This window comes from Pristis pectinata, chromosome 4, assembly GCF_009764475.1.
Source record: "Pristis pectinata isolate sPriPec2 chromosome 4, sPriPec2.1.pri, whole genome shotgun sequence".
Classification (NCBI taxonomy): Eukaryota; Metazoa; Chordata; class Chondrichthyes; order Rhinopristiformes; family Pristidae; genus Pristis; species Pristis pectinata.
The window spans coordinates 98,020,393-98,043,577 of NC_067408.1; the positions used below are offsets into that span (position 1 = coordinate 98,020,393).

The 23,185-nt window shown below is 43.6% G+C and overlaps 1 protein-coding gene across 2 annotated transcripts in view; it reads right to left on the reverse strand.

The window, feature by feature from the left end:
• Positions 1–23,185, reverse strand: part of tfg (trafficking from ER to golgi regulator) — a 95,993-nt gene that overhangs the window by 68,077 nt on the left and 4,731 nt on the right. For both annotated transcript variants that reach the window (XM_052014160.1, XM_052014159.1), the window contains exon 2: positions 2,008–2,216. In XM_052014160.1, the coding sequence (XP_051870120.1) occupies positions 2,008–2,191 (184 nt within the window). In that variant the 5' untranslated portion in view covers positions 2,192–2,216. The remainder of the gene's footprint in view (positions 1–2,007; positions 2,217–23,185) is intronic.

The window sequence follows — 23,185 nt, forward strand, 5'->3', positions numbered from 1 at the left end:
ATCTTTAACAAGCAAGCACTCCTTCAATGCTACAATTTAATGTTAGCCTAGATTACATGCTGAAGTTTCTGGAGAAGAAATTGAACCAAAAATTTCCAGACTTAATAGGCAATAGTTCTACCACCATATTTAAAGTGTAGAAATTAACAAGGTCATAAAGTAGCTAGAAATTAATAAAACAGATTGTTAAATATAAACAAAAGTAATCCAAATCAACTCTATGCATTTGCTGCAGTTTGCAGCATAATAAGCAAGACGTATGGAATAACTTTGGAAAACATATTCAAGCCAATTTGAAATAAAACAGCTATTTTAAAATTGGTCAAATTGTGGATTGTGACACTTTGGTTTAAGAATTTAAGTCATTGGTAGACATTAGCAAAGCATGACCTGAAAACAAGATGTTGAGGATTTGGAATAAAAGCAGAAAGTGCTGAAAATATCCAGCAGGTCAGGCAGCATCTCTGAAGAGGGGAAAAAAGCAAATGTTCTTGATGAAAGATCATCAACTCAAAACATTAGCTGTTTCCCTCTCCATGGATGCTACCTCTTCTGCTGAACACTTCTAGCATTTTCTGCTTTTATTTCTGATTTCTGGCATCTGAAGTTATTTTTTGCTTTCTGATGAGGATTTGGAATACTCTTCCCACAAACATCCTTTTTAACTGAATAAAGTAATGCCTGGATACCATACAGGTACAGAAAGACTCCAAGTACTAAAATGTTAAGAGAGTGCAGCAGCCAAGAAAAAGTTCTGAGAAAATTAGAATTGGTTTATTATTGTCACTTGTACCAATGTACAGTGAAAAACTTGTCTTGCATACTATTCATACAGATCAATTCATTACACACAGCATTGAGAAAGTGCTGTCAAGGCAGAGTAGTCACAGCTACAGAGAAAATGCAATGCAGGTAGACAATAAGGTGCAAGGTCAAAATGAGGTTGGTAAAAATAAACTAAATACATCCTCTTCCATGTACCAAACCATTCTGTGTACTATTCAATTCTATGCTCAAATTTATTAAAATTTCAGTCTGGAAGACTGAACCTGCAGGATTTGAAATCAACTTTTTCATGCCTCAATAGACTCATATTTTGGATTTATATAGTAGCATATTTTCATGCGATCCAATGGAACACAACTTAAAGAACAAATTAATTTTCATTACATTATTTCCTATCCCATCAAATGAAAAAAAGTTTTTTTACAACTGTCCATATCCAATTGCTCTCAAGAAGGCGGTCCATCCATGGACAGTTAGATAGGGGTTTCCAGAATTTTGACAGAACAATGAAAGACAGATGATACACTTCCAATAATAGGACAGTGTGTGATTTGGATGGGAACTTGCACATCACAGCACTCCTTCTTGTTTGTTTCACTTGTCCTTTTAGGTAGCACAACTCTTAGAATTGAGTTACTGTCAAAGCCTCATCATCAAAATCCTGGAACTTCTTAATTAACAGCACTATGGGAGCATGTTTGCCAGAGGAACTGCACTGGATGAATGCAATGGCTCACCCCACATTCACAGGTATAATTAGGAACTGGCATAAAATACTGGCCTCCACAGCAATACCTACATCCCATCACAGAACTAAAAAAAAATGCTTTGCTCAATTCCTTCAGCTAATCTTTTAAATGCTTTACACCACAACCATAGGGCACTGGTGACAGAGGAATACTATTTTTAAGTTGATGAATTGAGATCCCAATCAAGGGTATGGCAAATCATGAATGCCACACACGTGGTCCATAACTGCTATGGTGTCATGGGAATCACTCTCACCTCTACAATATCGAGTTCTTGCGTTCATGTTTGAACCAGGGTTGCAATAAAATTAAGTTCCACATTAGCATACGAGATCTGACCCAACAATCTGGCTGAGCATTGTTATGTTGCTGTCAGCAACTCCAAATAGCCACAAGTTAGCTGGCTGCGTGGCCCTATTTTAAACAAATGCGCTTTCGAAATGCCCCTTTTTTTGATAGTACTCAGACCCACCTTCATCTTTGTACTTGATTGTGACTTCATCGTTACTCTGAAGTTTCCCACGGAACACCCGCTGCATCATCAGAACCAGTTCATCGTAGGTGATATCCTCATTATGGATAGGGATCCTGCGAATATCATCACCTAACTGAGCTTTAATGATGAGTTTCCCACTGAGATCCAGTTGCCCATTCATCGTTGCCTCCTGTCAGGCTGTATACCTAGAATGTGTAAATTACTAAGAATTAATGTGACCTTGTTAGAAAAGTGAAAGAAATTTATAGTTTCTAATACTAAGATTAGTCTAGAAATTGGATTTCCCCCTTTTTGGTGTTAAATGGATGCAGCCAGATCGAGGTCACCACAAAACTCAGACATCCTCAGTTTAAGAAATCCCTATTGTGATTTGCTTCTATTCACAAACTGTAGAACCTGACTTATGTGTGTAAACAGATACCAGCTTCTGTTAAGCGCATTGAGAAACAAGTCAGCACCTTAAAAACTCAACACAGCAGACAGGATATAGTGGCAGAAAAGGTCTTCTTCAAAGTGTCTGAGCAACCCCATGTGAAGATCTCTTCCCATAGACTCTGCTGCAGCAAGGAGGGCCAAGACAATGCAGGCTGAGCAATTGTCTTGTGATTGCAGCATGCAGGTCATGAGTGATTGCAAAGCCTGTGCAAGCTCCAGTGAATTATGTAACATTATACTGGTCGTTGAAAGCACAGGTTGTGAAATTGTGCATACAAGAACATCAAAATGGCATTGCAGACCCTTTAACACTTTATCCCCAATCCCTGACGTCATTTTTTATTGTGCATTAATAATAATGCACCCAGGTTTTCCCCAAAAGCTCCAATTTCTGCTGACAGTAGAGGAAATGATTTCCATCAGCCCAAGATGCCATTAGCTGCATAAATAATGCTCAGCAAATGCCAGCCACATTGAGGTGAATCACACTCAGAAATGCGAGCACCCATTTCCTGATGATTGCTAATTGACCCCGAAATGATCACTAGAAGGATCAAACATGCAGAAAACAGGTTTCATGTGCAATTTTCATATACAAAAGTGTGCAGATTGGTACAATTTCTAGGCCCCCAAATAAAGTTTATACAATTGTCCTCATAAACTGAATCTTTAAATTGCAATTCCCCATCCCTGGAAATATTTTTGATTAAGTTATTTTAACTGACAAGACAAAAAAATCTCAAAAATAAATAATTAGATGCAAAATCCTCTAATTAAATAGTTATTTTAAAGTTTTGAGAGATTCTAAATTAATATGGTTGTACTTAAAATTCAAAGGTAGTATCAACATTTTTTCAAAAAAAATCAAACAAAATGATTGTCAATAAACACTCGTAATTACATTTTGTAAATAAATTTCAGAACTGATAGATTTCAGAGGTCTATCCAAATAAGTGCCACCACAATGTGAAAGGTAACCAATCAAATAATGAAGATAAAAGAGACTGCAGATGCTGGAATCCGGAGCAACAAACAATATGCTGGAGGACGCTGCTCGGCTGGGAACCTGGTTAAAATCACAACCCTCTATGCTGACATCCCACACCAATGAAACAGTGATCTTGCCTTCACGCAACTCAGCATCAAGTAAACCTCCAACTCCTCCATGTGTTGACAGGCACCCAGATCCTACAGTCTCTCTCATCTCCTCTTGCTGGAGAGCTGCTCTCTCCCCCTTTGTTTGGTTGCACAGTTCTCCCTAGTCTGGAGATACCTGTGCAGTAACAAGCTCAACAGAGGTCACTGGCCATTGAGCTGGCCAGAACGCACCCCACTGGAGGCCACTCCCCAGCCCTCACAGCAACCTCTTCACATTGAATGATTGGTTCATTCACAGAGAGCCATGAGATCACTGTTTTATTGCTGTAGGAGCACTAGTGGAGGGCAGGAAAGCAGGTTACCCAAAATTGGAGATTTCAATAGCGAGTCCAGAAGGTTCCAATGTGCCCAGACGGAAGATGCGGTGTTGTTCCTCAGGCTTGGATTGGGTCTTGTTGCAATATCAGAATCAGATTTATAAACACTGACTTTTATGATGTGAAATACAGAAAGATAGTCATGGTGGGAGTAGGATGGCAAGTTAAAGTGGCAGGCAACAGAAAGCCAAAGTCATTCCTGCAGACTGAATGCAAGTGCGTCAAGAAGTGATCAACCAACTTGTGATTAGTTTCTCCAATGTACAGGAGACCACATGATGGACATCAAATGCAACACACCAGATTGCAAGTAATTCATCTGACCTGCAGAGTGTTGCGGCATTTTCTGTTTTTGTTCCTGATTTTCAACATAGAAAATACTTCTATATAAAAATACTGCCTATGATGAAAACATTGTTTTCTTTAAGACAGCTATCACTTTCCTTTTCAAAGCAAAGTAGAGGATTCGCCACACTGAACACCTTGGCAAACACCAACTTGGACAACCCCTGGCTCTCCCCATCCAAATCAACAACCAGTTCAATAAGGAAACCAGAAGATATCACCTTCAATGATCCAACAGAAACTAAATCTAACAAACATCTACAATTATATTGTTAGTACTGCATTTTGGACCAAACTACTACGCCCTAGAATCAAGCATTTTTTTTTAAAGATCTCTTCATGTCCACACAATCAATACAAAAGTGGACAACAACGAAGTTCCTTCAGTACTTGTAAATATTTTTATATTTTGGCTTTTGCAGCAGAAAGGAGAAAAGAAAGCAGGATGCTACTTAGGGTAGTGAATCAAAAAATGCTTATCCCTTTATATTCTAAATGCACTCCTAGTCCCATAGCTACATAAAACATGGCTCCCAAAAATTATCAAGATCCAAAGCAAAATGATCAGCTTCAACGTTCAATGCCAAAGCACCAAACTGTCTCTCTAAAACATGTGGATCAAGATAGTTCCAGGAACAATTCTGGTCTGTGCTTAAATAACTGAAGCCAATAGTGCAGTTGTGGCAATATAACCTCAGCCAGGATTTCCACGCCACTTCAGTTTCTTGTGACATTTAATGTAAAAATCTGCCAGTACAGGCATGGAGTAAAGAGGACCAGAACAACCATACTCCTAGCTCAGTCAAGTGGCCTGCCACATGTTCAAATATTAGTCTTCTGAGTGAAGAATGGCAACTTGCAGTAAATATCAAGTGATTGCTTGTTCCTAAGGAATCAGATTTCAATAGAGACATTCCAAGATAAGGCAGGGAGAAACTGGGAAGAAAAATTAAGTGGCTTTCACCATTATTAGAATGTCTGGTATTTAAATTACCCAATAACTCTGGAAGTGCACTAACGACATCATTTTACAAAATTGGGATTTGGAAATCAATCAGACAACCTCCAAGAATATTGAAACCTTCCAACAAATGATGCTTATATTTCTGTAAGGTGAAACCTTGCCCTCTGCTAAAGCCTTTCAATATGAAAAGAAAACTTGCCAGATTTTGAGTGAGTCATGTAAAAGAAATTTAATTTAAATCAATTATCATAACTTGATTATTTGCTTCAAAAATACTCTGTCAATGACTTTCTGGATTTAATTCTTATCCCTTTCACCATGTAAATGTATTATTGAATTACATTTTTTTATTCAATTCTATATTCAAATCAGCCATAGTACTTCTAACATTTCTCTCTGGTCTGACTTGCCTTGACCATTCTAGTTTTCCCATCCTTTATTTAATAACCTTTTACAATCCAAACTTAAAACCCTTCTTCTAACAAATCTCTTTTCTTTTCAGTCATGGTAGTGCCTTGCACTCAAGCTCAGTCCCCTTCAAAGTCTGGCTGGATTTCATTGGTAAGATATTCATATACTCTGTACTTAACTGTTTATTATAACTTTCATTCTAAACCCCTTCATCTGCCTTCAAAGTTTCCGTAAAGTCCACTACCAACTGATTCTCTGGTAGATTTCCAAATTCCCTAAAAGGCTAAGAACTTGATGAAAGATTGTAAGTGCAAGTAGTGCAATAAGCTCATTTTGAAATTAAGTTTTACAATTCAAATTTTAAGTAAATTTCAACTTAACATCTAGTTTCCTTTACAGTCTTACTGTATGATACACAAACCGTGATCCAACAGCTACATCAGCAGTTAGCATCTGACCTCGAGGAAATTTTTGCAACATAATATCCAAACTCTTATACTCAAACAAAGAGGAAAAAGGAAAAAAAAACTAGAAAAAGATGATTTGCAGTTGTACAAGGCATTGGTGAGACTGCACTTGGAGTACTGTGTTCAGTTTTGGTTGCCCTGTTATTGGAAAGACATTAAACTCGAAAGAGTGCAGAGAAGATTTACAAGGATGCTGCCAGGACTCGAGGCCCTGAGTGATAAGAAGTTGGGCAGGCTAGGATTTTATTCCTTGGAGCATAGGAGATTGAGGGTTGACCTTACCAAGGTGTATAAAATCATGAGGGCCATAGGTAGGATGAATGCACAGTCCCAGAGAAGGGGAACTAAAACTAGAGGGCCTAGGTTTAAGGTGAGAGGTGAAAGATTTAAAAGGAACCCGAGGGACAACTTCTTCACGCAGAGGGTGGTGGGTATACGGAATGAGCTGCCAGAGAAAGTGGTTGAGGCAGGTACAATAACAACATTCAAAAGACATTTGGATAATTACATGGATAGGTGGGATTTAGAGGGCCAAACACGGGCAAATGGGATTAGTTTGGTGGGCACCGCGGTCGGTATAGATGAGTTGGGCCGAAGGACCTGTTTCCATGCTATATTACTGTATGATTGTATGTAGGTAGGATTCTGTATGGTCCAGAGCTCATGAAATTTGGATACTGACATTCATAAGGGATGGAGAAGGTTACCTGGATACTTTGTTCTGGGAGGCAGTCACATCATTTAGGTTGAAGTACTATAGATATGGCCAACTGTCAGGGACTGGAGGATATGACTATGAGTGAAGTAGGTACAGGGAATCAGAAGGTAATGTTGGAAAATTCTTACACTTGTCCAATAAGTACAAGGATCTTGCAGCTTATGTGAACAAAGGGACAAGGGACAATACATTTAGGGGGATATAACAGCTTCTGCAGAGAATATTTAAGAGGTGAGTTGAAGGGAAGTTTAGAAAGAGGAACCAAGGTGATAGAACAGGGTCATAGCCAAAGTATGACAGAAAAGGACATACACATTATCAATAGACAATAGGAGCAGAAGTAGACCATTCGGCCCTTCGAGTCTGCACCGCCATTTTGAGATCATGGCTGATCCTCAACAATCAATATCCTGTTCCTGCCTTGTCCCCATATCCCTTGATTCCCCTATCTATAAGAAGCCTATCTAGCTCCTTCTTGAAAGTGCCCAGAGAATTGGCCTCCACTGCCCTCTGAGGCAGTGCATTCCACAAATTCACAACCCTTTGGGAGAAGAAGTTTTTCCTCACCTCTGTCCTAAATGGCCTAGCCCTTATTCTTAAATCATGCCCCCTGGTCCTGGACTTCCCCAACATCTGGAACATATTTCCTGTCTCTATCTTGTCCAATCCCTTAATAATCCTGTATGTTTCAATCAGATCCCCTCTCAATCTTCTCGATTCCAGCGTGTACAATCCCAGTCTCTCCAACCTCTCAGCATAAGACAGTCCCGACATCCCCGGAATTAACCTACGCTGCACGCCCTCTATAGCCAGGATATCCTTCCTTAACCCTGGAGACCAAATCAAATGATTACACCTGCAAATAGAGTGACATTATGTAGAAATGGTGAAAAGACAAATTCAGAGGCTTTTTTTTAAAAAGAAACAAATGCTGTATGCATTCAAATACACAACAGATATAGTGATAACACAGGGAGATATTTGGGTAGGACCTGACTGCCATTACAAGAAAGTTGTTGCAAGATGACCAAGACTGAGTCCTAAATATCTTTTCGAAGGACAGATAAAAAGAAAAAGGTGAGGTAACAGTATAAGAATGAGATAAGTAGTGAGAAATTATCTTGGCTCAGGAAATCAGGATGTCCATTCAGGTTAGATGGTGATAAAAAAGCATGGAGAACAAGTCACTAGTGGGCACTGTTTACAGACCTCATGTAACAGGACAGAGAACAAATCAAGAAGTAACAGGAGCTTGCAAAGAAGGTACTGCAGCAACCTTTAATAACTTTAACCTCTTCATGGATTGGGCAAATTAAACTGGCTAAAGTCATACTTCAGGAAAAGATCATAGAACATTACAGCATAGTACAGGCCCTTCGGCCCACGATGTTGCACCGACACTTTATCCTGCTCTAAGATCTGTCGCACCCTTCCCTCCCACATAGCCCTCCATTTTTCTATAATTCATGTGCCTATCTAAGAGTCTCTTAAATGTCCCTATGTATCTGCCTCCACCACCTCTGCCGGTAGTGCGTTCCATGCACCCACCACTCTCTGTGTAAAAAAAACTTGCCTCTGACATCCCCCCTCCTCCATTCACCTTAAAATTATGCCCCCTCATGTCAGCCATTTTTGCCCTGGGAAAAAGTCTCTGACTGTCCACTTGATCTATGCCTCTTATCATCTTGTACACCTCTATCAAGTCGCCTCTCATCCTCCTTCACTCCAAAAAGAAAAGCCCTAGCTCATTCAACCTATCCTCATAAGACATGCTCTCCAATCCAGGCAGCATCCTGGTAAATCTCCTCTGCACCCTCTCTAAAGCTCCCACATCCTTCCTATAATGAGGCAACCAGAACTGAACACAATACTCCAAGTGTGGTCTGACCAGAGTTTCATAGAGCTACAACATTACCTCACGGCTTTTGAACTCAATACCCCGACCCATACACCTTAACAACCTATCAACCTGCGCGGCAACCTTGAGGGATCTATGGACATGGAGCCCAAGATCCCTCTGTTGCTCCACACTGCTAAGAGTCCTGCCATTGACTTTGTATTCTGCCTTCAAATTCGATCTTCCAAAGTGTATCACTTCACACTTTTCTGGGTTGAACTCCACCTACCACTTCTCAGCCCAGCTCTGCATCCTGCCAATGTCCTGTGGTAACCTACAGCAACCCTCTACACTATCCACAACACCACCAACCTTTGTATCATCTGCAAACTTACTAACCCACCTTTCCACATCCTCATCCAAGTCATTTATATATAAAAAAATCACAAACAGCAGGGGTCCCAGAACAGATCCCTGTGGAACACTGCTGGTCACCGACCTCCAGTCAGAACATGCTCCATCTACAACCACCTTCTGTCTTATATGGGTGAGCCAATTCTGAATCCACACAGCAAAGTTTCCCTGGATCCCATGTCTCCTGACTTTCTGAATGAGCCTTTCACAAGGAACCTTATCATACGCCTTACTAAAATCCATGTACACCACGTCCACTGCTTGACCTTCATCAATGTGCTTTGTCACAGCCTTGGAAATATCCTGTCCGTCCCCGGTGACTTATCTATCCTAATGTTTTTCAAAAGTTCCAGTACATCCTCTTTCCTCACATCGACATGCCCTAGCATATCAGCCTGTTGAACGCCATCCTCACAAACGTCAAGGTCCGTCTCACTGGTGAATACAGAAACAAAGTATTCATTGAGGACCTCCCCTACCGACTCCAGGCACGTTTCCTCTTTTATCCCTGATCGGTCCTACCCTCACTCTAGTCATCCTCTTATTCTTCACATACGTGTAAAATGCCTTGGGGTTTTCCTTAATCCTACTCACCAGGGCCTTCTCATGCCCCCTTCAAGCCCTCTGAAGTCCATTCTTAAGATCTCTCCTGGCTACCTTGTAACACTCCAGAACTCTGTCTGATCCTTGCTTTCTACACCTTAGGTAAGCTTCTTTCTTCTTCTTGACAAGATGTTCTACGTCTCTCGTCAACCGTGGTTCCTTCACTCTACCATCCTTACCCTGCCTCAATGGGACAAACCTATCCAGAACCTCATGCAACTACTCCCTAAACAACCTCCACATTTCCGTTGTGCACTTCCCCAAGAACATCTGTTCCCAATTTACACTCTCAAGTTCCTGCCTAATAGCATCATAGTTCCCTTTCCCCCAATTAATGGTGTATTTGCAATAGTTTCCTACACCAGTGCATTGAGGAATCAACTAAAGAATGGGCCATTTTAGATCTGGTCACGTGCAATGAGACCGAATTAATTACTTTTTTCTCAACAAAGGACTCTTTGGAAAACAGCTATCATAATATGATGAATTTCACTGGCAGTTTGAGAAAGAGAATCTTGGTTTTGGTACAAGTGCCTTAAACTTAAAAGGCAATTGCAAAAATATGAAAACCGTGCTGGTCAAAGCAGACTGGGACAATAGCTTAAACAAATAAAATTGGTGGAACTGTGGATAGCGAGGAAAGTTGTCAAAGGATACAGCAGAACATAGATCAATTAGAAAGTTGGGCGGAAAAATGACAGATGTAGTTTAATCTGGACAAGTGTGAGTGATGCATTTTGGGAAGTCAGATGCAAGAGGAAAGTATACATTAAATGGCAGGGTCCTTTGGAACATTAAGTATAGAGGGATCTTGGGGTGCAAGTTCATTGCTCCCTCAAAGTGACAACACAAGTGGATAGGTGGAAAAGAAGGCATTAGGCATGCTTGCCTTCAATGGTCAGGGCACTGAGTATAAATGTCGGGAAGTCATATTGCAGCTGTATAAAACTTTGGTGAGCCCACATTTGGAGTACTGTTTGCAGTTCTGGCTGCCACACTATAGGAAGGATGTGTAGCCTTTGGTAAAGGTGCAGAAGTAGTTCACCAGGATGTTGCTTGGATTGGAGTGTTATAGCTATAAAGAAAGATTGGACAAACCTGGATTTGTTTCTCTGGAGTGCCAGATGGAAGTATATAAAATTATGAGAGGCACAGATAGGATAGATAGTCAAGAGTTATCTTCCCTAGGGTACAAATATCAAATACTAGGGAATGTAGTTGTATGTTTGGAGGGGGTGGGGGGGGGGGGGAAGAGAAGAGTGTAAAGGAGATTAGCGAGGCAAGGTGGTAGAAGCAGATACGACAGTCACACTTAAGTGGCATTTAGAGAGACACCTGAACAAGCAGGGAATAGAAGGATATGACCACATCGAGGCAAATGGGATTAGCTTAGACTGGCGTAGACGCAGTGGGCTGAAGGCCCTGTTCCTGGCTTTACTCTTCTATGCTCTGTTCTATGTTCCATATAACAGTGGCTAATCTTTGCAACAAATTGATGCCATGGTTACTTTCCTTAACTAGCCATGGTTAGATAATTTTTCTAATTGAGTTATTATATCTCAGTGAAATGTATCATTGTTGAGAATTATGAAACATTGGTGACCCCAACGGTCCAAACTGATTTTGAACCTGCACAATGGACGGCAACGTAGCATCCAACGCAGTGGCACTCAAGCTGCCCACCTTTTGGACGCTTCGTCCCAGCGTCTGGTTTCACCAGGCCGAAGCGCAATTCCACCTTCGGCGGATCACCTCCAACTCCACAAAGTACTACCATGTGGTCAGCTCTCTGGACCAGGAGACAGCTGCCCAGGTCAGTGATTTCATCCAGTCCCCTCCGGAGGAACATAAGTACCCGGCTTTCAAAGACCTTCCGATTCAGAGCTTCGGCCTCTCCCGTCATGAGCGCGCCACCCGCCTGCTTCATCTTGATGGCCTGGGGGACAGATCCCCATCCGCGCTAATGAATGAGATGCTGGCATTGGCCGAGGGGCACAAGCCCTGCCTAATGTTTGAACAGGCCTTCCTCGAACGACCACCCGATGACATTCACCTGCTGTTGGCCGACGCTGATTTCAGCAACCCGCGTGAGGTGGCTGCCCGGGCAGACATCCTGTGGAATGTCAAACGCGAGTGCGGTTCATCCGTCGGCCAAATCGCCAGGCCGCGAGCCCAACGCCCGCCTGAACCAGTCCCAGCAACCGGGCGACCACACCCCAGAAACACAGACGACGACACTGCCAACCAACTGTGCTTCTACCATCAGAGGTGGGGCGCGGAGGCCCGTCGATGCCGCCCACCCTGCAAGTCAGGGAAACGCCAACGCCAGCCGCCGCTAACAGCTACGGCGGCTGGCCACCGACAAAGCCTCCTATTCGTTCGGGACAAGCAGTTCGGGTGGCGTTTCCTCATCAATATTGAAGCAGACGTCAGTATTTTGCCCCCAACTGGCCACGACACTCGTAACAGGCAACAAGGTCCGGTACTCAATGCCGCAAACGGCACAACTATACGGACTTTCGGTACCCGTACACTTCAGTTACAATTCGGCGGCAGCCGTTTCACCTGGACCTTCACCCTTGCCACCATCGCCCGACCACTCCTAGGAGCCGATTTCCTTCGGGCCCACAACCTGTTAGTCGACCTGCGAGGGAAACAGCTAGTCCACTCCACAACCTTCCAGACCTACCCCCTGGGAGAAACCAGCCTACCAGCGCCGCGTTTGGACTCCATTTTCCTGTCTGGCAACGAGTTCACCAAGCTCCTAGTCGAATTCCCATCAGTTTTGGCCCCTCAGTTTACGAATTCTATGCCCAAACACAGGATCCAACACCACATCATTACCACAGGGCCACCACTTCATGCCCGAGCTCGACACCTACCTCCAGACAAGCTCCGCCTGGCAAAGGAAGAGTTCCGTTGCATGGAGGAGCTGGGGATTGTTCGCAGGTCAGACAGCCCCTGGGCCTCCCCCCTGCACATGGTCCCCAAAGCCACCGGCGGGTGGAGGCCCTGCGGTGACTACTGCAGGCTGAATGACACCACCACCCCGGACCGCTATCCCATCCCTCACATCCAGGACTTCGCAGCGAACCTACATGGGGTCCGCATCTTTTCCAAAGTGGACCTCGTTCGGGGATACCACCAAATCCCGGTCCATCCGGATGACGTCCCCAAAACTGCGATTATCACCCCATTCGGCCTTTTCGAATTCCTTCAAATGCCATTCGGCCTTAAGAACGCCGCGCAGACCTTCCAGCGGCTGATGGACGCAGTAGGCCGAGACCTGGACTTCGTGTTCATTTACTTAGATGACATACTAATCGCCAGCCACGACCGCCAAGAACACTTTTCCCACCTCCGCCAGCTGTATTCCCGTCTCTGTGATTTCGGCCTCACAATCAACCCGGCCAAGTGCCAATTCGGGCTTGACTCTATCGATTTCCTCGGCCACAGAATCACCAGTGACGGAGCAACACCCCTACCTGCCAAGGTGGACGCTATCTGCCATTTTGCCCACCCCAGCACAGTCAAAGGCCTACAGGAATTCCTGGGGATGGTCAACTTTTACCATCGGTTCATCCCTGCAGCAGCCTGTATCCTGCGCCCTTTGTTCGCGCTGATGGCTGGTAAGGGCAAGGTCATCGCCTGGAACAACAAGGCTGCAGCTGCCTTTGTTAAGGCCAAGGACGCCCTAGCAAACGCCACGATGCTTGTACACCCTGGGACAGACGTCCCAACCGCCCTCACGGTGGACGATTCCAACACCACGGTTGGTGGGGTACTGGAACAACTAATTGAAGGCAGTTGGCAACCCTTAGCATTTTTCAGCAGGCACCTTAGACCACCCGAGCTGAAATACAGCGCTTTTGATCGAGAACTTCTAGCGCTGTACCTGGCGGTCCGGCATTTCCGGTACTTTTTGGAAGGCAGGCCTTTCACCGTCTTCACCGACCATAAGCCTTTGTCCTTTGCCTTCTCCAAAGCCTCTGATCCCTGGTCAGCTCGTCAGCAGAGACATTTGTCCTATATTTCCAAATTCACAACGGATGTCCAACATGTCTCTGGGAAGGACAATGTCGTTTCTGACGCACTTTCCAGACCAACAATCCACAGCTTGTCCCTGGGTATCGACTACAAGGCCCTGGCTGCCGCACAGCAAGCCGACGACGAACTGCCCAGCTACAAAACCGCAATCTCAGGCCTGCAGCTCCAAGATTTCTTGGTTGGTCCTGGTCAGCAGACCCTCCTTTGCGACATCGCAGCAGGTCAACCCTGCCCTATAGTTCCTGCAGCTTGGCGGAAACGCATTTTCGATTCGATACATGGGTTGGCGCACCCGTCCATCAGATCCACTGTCTGGCTGGTCGCCAGCAAGTTCATCTGGCATGGCCTGCGCAAACAGGTCAGAGAGTGGGCCAGGAATTGTCAGCACTGCCAGACATCGAAAATCCAACGACACACCAAGATTCCGCCACAGCAATTCGAGCCTACCCGTAGAAGGTTCAACCACATCCATGTCGACCTCGTAGGCCCTCTGCCGGTTTCAAGAGGGGCTCGGTACCTCCTTACCATCGTGGACCGGTTCACGAGGTGGCCAGAGGCAACCCCTCTATCTGACATCACGACTGATTCCTGTGCCCGGGCACTGCTCACAACTTGGATCTCACGTTTTGGTGTTCCAGCTCACATCACTTCAGACAGAGGCACACAATTTACCTCCAGCCTCTGGTCTGCATTAGCGAACATGCTGGGGACGCAGCTGCACACTACCACGGCCTACCACCCTCAATCAAACGGGTTAGTGGAACATTTTCACCGCCATCTGAAATCAGCCTTGATGGCCCGCCTGAGGGGTCCTAACTGGGTTGACAAACTGCCTTGGGTCCTGCTCGGCATATGCACTGCCCCCAAAGAAGACCTCCGCGCTTCGTCAGCTGAGCTTGTGTACAGGGCGCCCCTAGTTGTCCCAGGGGATTTCATACCTGCCCTTCGAGACCAAGGGGAACAACCCCCAGCAGTCCTACAAAGACTGCGCGAGAAGCTCGGCAACTTGGCCCCGATCCCCACCTCGCGGCACGGTCAAGCCCCATCCCGTCAGCCCAAAGAACTACGAGACTGTAAGTTTGTTTTCATTCGCAGGGGCACACCTCAGGCGCCATTGCAACGACCATATGAGGGACGGTTCCGAGTCATCAGGAATAATGGATCCACCTTTATTTTGGACGTTGGGGGCAGGGAACAGGTTTTCACAACGGACCGCCTCAAACCGGCCCATTTAGATCTGCAACAACCGGTCGAGGTTTCAACGCCGCGACACAGAGGCCGACCCCCTAAGCAGCGGCTGGCACAGCCCGTGGACCTTGGGGACTGTATCGCCAGTTCTGGGGTGGTGGTGGGGGGGGGGGGGTTGTGTAGCGACTCACCGTCCGGGTAAGCGAACCAGCTCGGCAGTCGGATCGCACGGCGTCAGAACGGTGAGGCCCAAGATGGCGGCGGGCCTTCGTCTTCCCCGAGCGACGGGGAGAACCCGCGCACGGGAAAGACTTGATGATGTAGCACATACGTCATTGCCGGTTTCATTGGGCGGGAACAGTCTCCCTTAAAAGGCCCGCGCAAGGCGGGAAAATAAACCAGTTCTGTTCTGAAACTCTACGACTCGCGTCTTGTGTTCATTCCGCGGTAGCAACCGCTACAAATGGGAAATTTAAAAATGGCAGACACGAGAACAAAGATCTAATATCTTGCCTTCATGGCAGAGGACACTAAAAGCATCCAAATAATTGAAAATAGGGATCAAAAGGCAGGGAGAAACCTGAAATAATAATCACTAAAGAAAAGGTTTCAGACAAACTAACCAAGTTAACATTTTACTTGGACCCGAAGGTGTGTGTCTGTGGGCTTAAAAAAAATAACTGCAGGGACAGCAGATGATTTGGATGTGATCTTCCAATGTTTCCTTGACTCTAGAAAAATCTCAGAAGATTGAAAAATCCCAAATGTTACACCCCTATTCACAAAAAGATAGAAGCTAGGAAACAATCGGCCAGTTAGCCTAACAAATGTCATCTTTTATTAAAATATTGATATCTAGTAAGGCATTTAGAAAATCATTAGAACATCAAGCAAAGTCAACTTGCTTTAGTGAAAGGAAAAGTGACAAACTTATTAGAGTTTTTTGAACATGTATCAAGCAAGGTAGTTAAAGGGGGTAGATAAAGGTTAAGTGAGTGAACAAAATTTTGACAGATGGAGTTTAATGCATGAAAATGTGAGGTTATCTGCTTTAGTAGGAAGAACAGAAAAGCAGAACATTGTCATTGTTAACTACAGAATGCTGATGTAGAGAGGATCTGGGTGTCTTTGAACGTGAAACACAAAATTACCATGCAGGTATAGCAAATATAGACTGCAGATGCTGGAATATGGAGCAACAAACAATCTGCTGGAGGAACTCCGTGGGTCGAGCAGCATCTGTGGCAGGAAAGAAATTGTCAACATTTTGGGTTGAAACCTGCATCAGGACCTGTTCAACAGGGTTTCAACCCAAAGCGTCAACGATTCCTTTCCTGCCACAGATGCTGCTCAACCTGCCGAGTTCCTCCAAATGATATGTTGACCTCCATTGTGCAGATGATGCAATATAAAATTAGGGATGTCTTGTTATAATTGTGTAGGCAATGATTCCACAACTGGAGAAACAGCACATAATTTTGGTCTTCTTATTTAAAGAGGAACATCCTTGCAGGCAATTAAAGAAGGTTCAATGGAAATGAAGAGCTGTCTAATGAGGAAAGGTGGAGCAAACTGGAGCTTAGAAGAATGAGGTTGATGTATTGAAAGATAAGATTTCAAGTAAAATTGACAGGGTAGATGGTGAGGATGTTTCCTGCATGAAAAACATCTAAAATTGGGATCATTATTTCAGAAGAAGGTATTGCCTATTTAAGACAGAGGCAAGGAGGATTTTTTTTCTCTCTGAGAGTTGTGAATCTTTGGAATTCTCTATCCTACAGAGATATGGCAGCTGAGTCACTGAATACATACATACAGTACACACACACACACACACACACACACACACACACACACACACACACACACACACACACACACACACAGTGGCATGCAAAAGTTTGGGCAGCCCTGGTCAAAATTTCTGTTACTGTGAATAGCTAAGCGAGTAAAAGATGACCTGATTTCCAAAAGGCATAAAGTTAAAGATGACACATTTATTTAATATTTTAAGCAAGATTACTTTTTTATTTCCATCTTTTACAGTTTCAAAATAACAAAAGAAGAAAAGGGCCCGAAGCAAAAGTTTGGGCACCCTGCATGGTCAGTACTTAGTAACACCCCCTTTGGCAAGTATCACAGCTTGTAAATGCTTTCTGTAGCTAGCTAAAGGTCTTTCATTTCTTGTTTGGGATTTTCGCCCATTCTTCCTTGCAAAAGACTTCTAGTTCTGTGAGATTCTTGGGCCGTCTTGCATGCACTGCTCTTTTGAAGTCTATCCACAGATTTTAGGTCGGGGGACTGTAAGGGCCATGGCAGAACCTTCAGCTTATGCCTCTTGAGGTAGTCCATTGTGGATTTTGAGCTGTGTTTAGGATCATTATCCTGCTGTAGAAGCCATCCTCTTTTCATCTTCAGCTTTCTTACAGATGGTGTGATGTTTGCTTCCAGAATTTGCTGGTATTTAATTGAATCGATACTTCCCTCTACCAGTGAAATGTTCCCCGTGCCACTGGCTGCAACACAAGCCCAAAGCATGATCAATCCACCCTGGTGCTTAACAGTTGGAGAGGTGTTCTTTTCATGAAATTCTGCACCCTTTTTTCTCCAAACATACCTTTGCTCATTGCAGCCAAAAAGTTCTATTTTAACTTCATCAGTCCACAGGACTTGTTTCCAAAATGCATCACACTTGTTTAGATGTTCCTTTGCAAACTTCTGATGCTGAATTTTGTGGTGAGGACTCAGGAAAGGTTTTCTTCTGATGACTCTTCCATGAAGGTCATATTTGTGCATGTATCGCTGCACAGTAGAACAGTGCACCACCACTCCAGAGTCTGCTAAATCTTCCTGAAGGTCTTTTGCAGTCAAACGTGGGTTTTGATTTGCCTTTCTAGCAATCCTATGAGCAGTTCTCTCAGAAAGTTTTCTTGGCCTTCCAGACCTCAACTCGACCTCCACCATTCCTGTTAACTGCCATTTCTTAATTACATTACAAACTGAGGAAACGGCTACCTGAAAACGCTTTGCTATCTTCTTATAGCCTTCTCCTGCTTTGCGGGCATCATTTATTTTAATTTTCAGAGTGCTAGGCAGCTGCTTAGAGGAGCCCATGGCTGCTGATTGTTGGGACAAGGTTTGGGGAGTCTGTGTATTTATAAAGCTTTGAAATTTGCATCACCTGGCCTTTCCTAACAATGACTGAACAAGCCATAGCCCTAACAAGCTAATGAAGGCCTGAGACCTTGGTAAAAGTTATCTGAGAGCTCAAATCTCTTGGGGTGCCCAAATTTTTGCAAGGTGCTCCTTTCCTTTTTTTCACTCTAAAATTGTACAAAACAAAAATAATATACTAATCTTGCTTAAAATGTTGAAAAGAATGTTTCATCTTTAACTTTGACTTTTGGAGATCAGTTCATCTTCTACTCACTTAACTATTCACAGTAACAGAAATTTTGACCGGGGTGCCCTCTATATATATTTTGGACCATGGGGTAACAAGGCCAATGGGAATCAATGGAAAGTGGAGCTGAGGTCAAGGTCAGATGAGCCTAGCCCTGACCAATGTTATCCTAGGGCATTCTTCATGATTAAACTCAACAACATGCAATTGCCAAGTTTCTACTTACACCACACTATACAATTGCAATAAAAACAAATCAAAACATTATTGTTCAATAGGCACACACCCTTAACATTTACACCTAGAAGCAGGTCCAATACAAACTTTCACCAGATAAATATTTGGAAGTAAAATTTTCAGAGCACCAAAGGAACAGGAAAGCAGAATTCACCGGATCTTTTTCGAAGAACTGGCACGTACAATGGGCCAAAGGGCCTTTTTCTGTAATCTTTCATTGTATAATTTAAGAGTTCGATGTAAAAGTCCCTTAGACAAATTGTAATAATGGTACAAGGCAGGAAGAATATTGGAAAAGGTATAAAAATAAATCACAAGGTAATCAAAATAGTCATTAATTTATACTCATAGATCGATCCTAACTTACTGCTGATACACTTTGTATTAGTAACAATATACTACACCCGACACTAAGAATTAGGAATATTTCTAATAACATGATCACACACCTAATCTGAAAGGTACCCCCACATCAAAAAGATGGCAAATTATGCTTCATGCTCAATGAACAGATATGCAAATTCCAATTCCATGTTTCTTCTACTCTGCATCTGAAAACAATTGCATCCTGATCACTTCATTTGCTTTGCCTTTAAATATTATGATTCATAGAAGAGCAAAATTGTTGTCCTTCTTTCAGAGGGTAGTGAGTCTCTAGAATTCAGCAGGCCAGGCAGCAGCCATGGAAAATAAGCAGGCGGTCCTGAAGAAGGGTCCTGACCCGAAACGTTGACCACCTGCTTTTTTCCATGGATGCTGCCTGGCCTGCTGAGTTCCTCCAGCATCATCAGTTTTTCATCTAGATTCCAGCATATTCAGTCCTTTGTTTCTCGAGATTCTGGAATTCTCTGTCCTAGAGAGTAGTGGAAGCCAAATCAATAGACATATTTAAGGTGGAGATAGATAAATATTTGAAAGATTGAGGAATTGAGGATTATGGGGAACTGGTACAGAAGAGAACTTGAGGCCAGTATTGATCACCATGATCAAACTGACTGATAGATCAGGCTTGAAGGGTCTGGTAGTTTACTCCTATGCCAATTTTCTTGTGTTCTTGCAATTAGGAAGAGTAATCCTTTAAAATATATGCAAAGCCTTCCAGAATGAAGAAAAAGTGCTTATCAAAGATTGCCAAATAACATGGAACCACATTTCTAAAATAACAACAAAGCAAAACAGTGGCTGAAATATTAACAGATGTTGTGACACCTTGAAACAAGGAGACTAGTAATCCAGACTTGTATCTCTAGAACACAGTGCACTGAGCCAGTCACAGTGCAGCAGGAATTTCAACAATAACTTTTGTAATCAAGGACAAAAGAAAATAGGAGCAGTGCTAGGCCACTTGGCCCCTCAAACTTGCCCCACCATTCAGTGATGACTGATCTGCCCCAGACCTGCATTCTTCTTCTCTGCTAGTTCCCCATTGCCCTGAATTCCCCAATCTTAAAACAAAATCCACCTCTTCTTTGAATACTTCCAATGATCTAGCCTTCATAACTCTCCCGGGTGGAGGATTCCATAAATTCACTAATGTCTGTGAGAAGAAATTCCTTTGCAGCTCAGTTTTAAATGACCATCCCCTTATTTTGTTACGATGCCCCCTTGTTCAAGACTCCCCCCACAAATAGAAAAATCTCAACATCTGCCTTGTTATGTTCCCTTGGAATCTTACATGTTCCAACAAAATCATCCCTCGTTCTTCTAAGCCTCAAAGAACACAGATCCAACCTTTTTTTAAGCCACTTATGATAGGACAAACCCCCTCATCCCACAGCCTAGTGAATCTCTTCGGGAATACATCCAACGCTAGTATATACCTTAAAAAACACACATCTTAAAAAAGATCACAAGACAAAGGAGCAGAAGTAGGCCATTCAGCCCATTGAGTCTGCTCCGCCACTTCACCATGAGCTAAACTATTCTCCCATCTAGCCCCAATTCCCGGCCTTTTCCCCATATCCCTTGATACCATATCCCATATCCAAGCAAGCTTGTCACCAAACTCCGAGACCTAGGACTCAACACCTCCCTCTGTAACTGGATCCTTGACTTTCTAACAAACAGACCGCAATCAGTGAGGATAGGCAGCAATTCCTCTGGCACGATTATTCTCAACACTGGTGCACCTCAAGGCTGCGTCCTCAGCCCTCTACTCTACTCCCTATACACTCATGACTGTGTGGCCAGATTCTGCTCTAACTCCATCTACAAGTTTGCAGATGATACTACCATTGTAGGCCGTATCTCAAACAGTGATTAATCGGAGTACAGGAAGGAGATAGAGAGCTTAGTGGAATGGTGTCATGACGACAACAACCTTTCCCTCAATGTCAATAAAACTAAAGAGCTGGTCATTGACTTCAGGAAAGGGGGCGGTGTACATACACCCGTCTACATCAATGGTGCTGAGGTCGAGAGAGTTGACAGCTTCAAGTTCCTGGGAGTGAACATCACCAACAACCTCACCTGGACAAACCACGTGGATGCCATGGCCAAGAAAGCTCACCAGCACCTCTGCTTCCTCAGTAGGCTAAAGAAATTTGGTTTGTCCCCTTTGACTCTCACCAACTTTTACCGATGCACCATAGAAAGCATCCTATCTGGATGTATCACAGCTTGGTATGGCAACCGCTCTGCCCAAGACCGCAAGAAGCTGCAGAGAGTTGTGGACACAGCCCAGTGCATCATGGACACCAGTCTCCCCTCCTTGGACTCTGTCTTTACTTCTCATTGTCTTGGCGAAGCAGCCAGCATAATCAAAGACCCCACCCACCCGGGACATTCCCTCTTCTCTACTCTTCCATCGGGTAGAAGATACAGGTGCCTGAGGGCACGTACCACCAGACTTAATGACAGCTTCTACCCCACTGTAATAAGACTATCGAACAGTTCCCTTAAACAATGAGATGGACTATGACCTATGACCTCACAATCTACCTTGTTGTGACCTTGCACCTTATTGCACTGCACTTTCTCTGTAGCTGTGACACTTTACTCTGTACTGTTGTTATTTTTTTTACCTGTACTACATCAATGCACTCTGTACTAACTTGATGTAACTGCACTGTGTAATGAATTGACCTGTAAGATCGGTTTGTAAGACAAGTTTTTCACTGTACCTCGGTACAAGTGACAATAATAAACCAATACCAATACCCTGACTAATAATCTCCTCCTTAAACACTCCCAATGATCGGGCCTCCACAGCTGTATGTGGCAACGAATTCCATAAATCCACGACCCTCTGGCGAAAGAAATTTCTCCTCATCTCTGTCCTAAATGGGTACCCTCTAATTCTAAGACTGTGCCCTCTTGTCCTGGACTCACCCACCAAGGGAAACAACTTAGCCACATGTACTCTGTCCAGTCCTTTCAACACTCGAACATTCAGGGATAAGGGGACAAAAACTGCACAATACTCCAGGTGTGGGCTTACCAACATCTCGTACAACTGTAATTCTGATAATCCAGTCTTTAGTTTTTCAGAAATCCTGATGCTTCAGCATCTGGCTCACCAGGGCTCTGTTTTCCACACACCCTTTAAGTTTATTGAGATCCTGATTCCCCTGCTTTCGTTAAAGTCACTGGGGCCCCATTTCCCCCACTCTCTTTAAACTTACTGGGCTCTGTTTCTCCCAATCTCTTTAAACCCAACTAATTTTTGGAAAATTTATGATACTACTGTGTAACATTAAAAAAAGGAATTAAAAGTGTGTTGGACTACTTTACAGTACAAAGGACTTTGCTTTTTTTGTTCTAAATCTGATTCTGATTTTCTTGTGAATATTGTGTACCTGATGCTATGTGCCTGTGACGCTGCTGCAAGTAAGTTTTAAGTTTTTCATTCCACCTGTGTATACATGTACTTGTGCATATGATAATAAACTCAATTTTGACCTTTCACTCACTGGGCCTCAATTCCCATGCTCATCTGAAACTTATCAAGCCCTGGTTCACGCACTGTCCTTAAACTAACCAGGGCCCTAATTCCCGCGATCCATTTACATTTACAACGTCCAATGGAAAATTTATTGTAATACTATGCAATAGGACTTTAGCAAGGCATTTGACAAAGTACTGCTTGGGAGATTGGTCCAGAACATTAAGTTGCTTGGCATTCAGGATGAAATAGCCAATTGGATTCAACATGGCTTAGCGGGAGAAGCCAGAGAGTGGTAGTAGATGGTTGTCTCTCTGACTGGAGGCCTGTCACTAGTGGGGTGCACAGGGATCAGTGCTGGGTCAGTTGTTTATTTTATCATCTATATTAATGATTTAGATGATAATGTGGTGGATCAGTAAATTTGCAGATGACACCAAGATTGGGGGCTTAGTGGACAGCGAGGAAGGCTATCAAAACTTGTAGCATAACCTTGACCAGCTAGGAAAATGGGCTGAAAAATGGCAGATAGAATTTAATGCAGATAAGTGTGAGGTGTTAAACAAACCAGGGTAAGATCTACACAGTGAATGGTAGGGCTCTGAGATGTGCAGTAAAGCAAAGGGACCTGGGAATACAGATCCAGTTCCTTGAAAGTGGCGTCACAGGTCATAAAGTGAGCTTTTGACACTTTGGCCTTCATAAATCAGGGCATTGAGTACAGGAG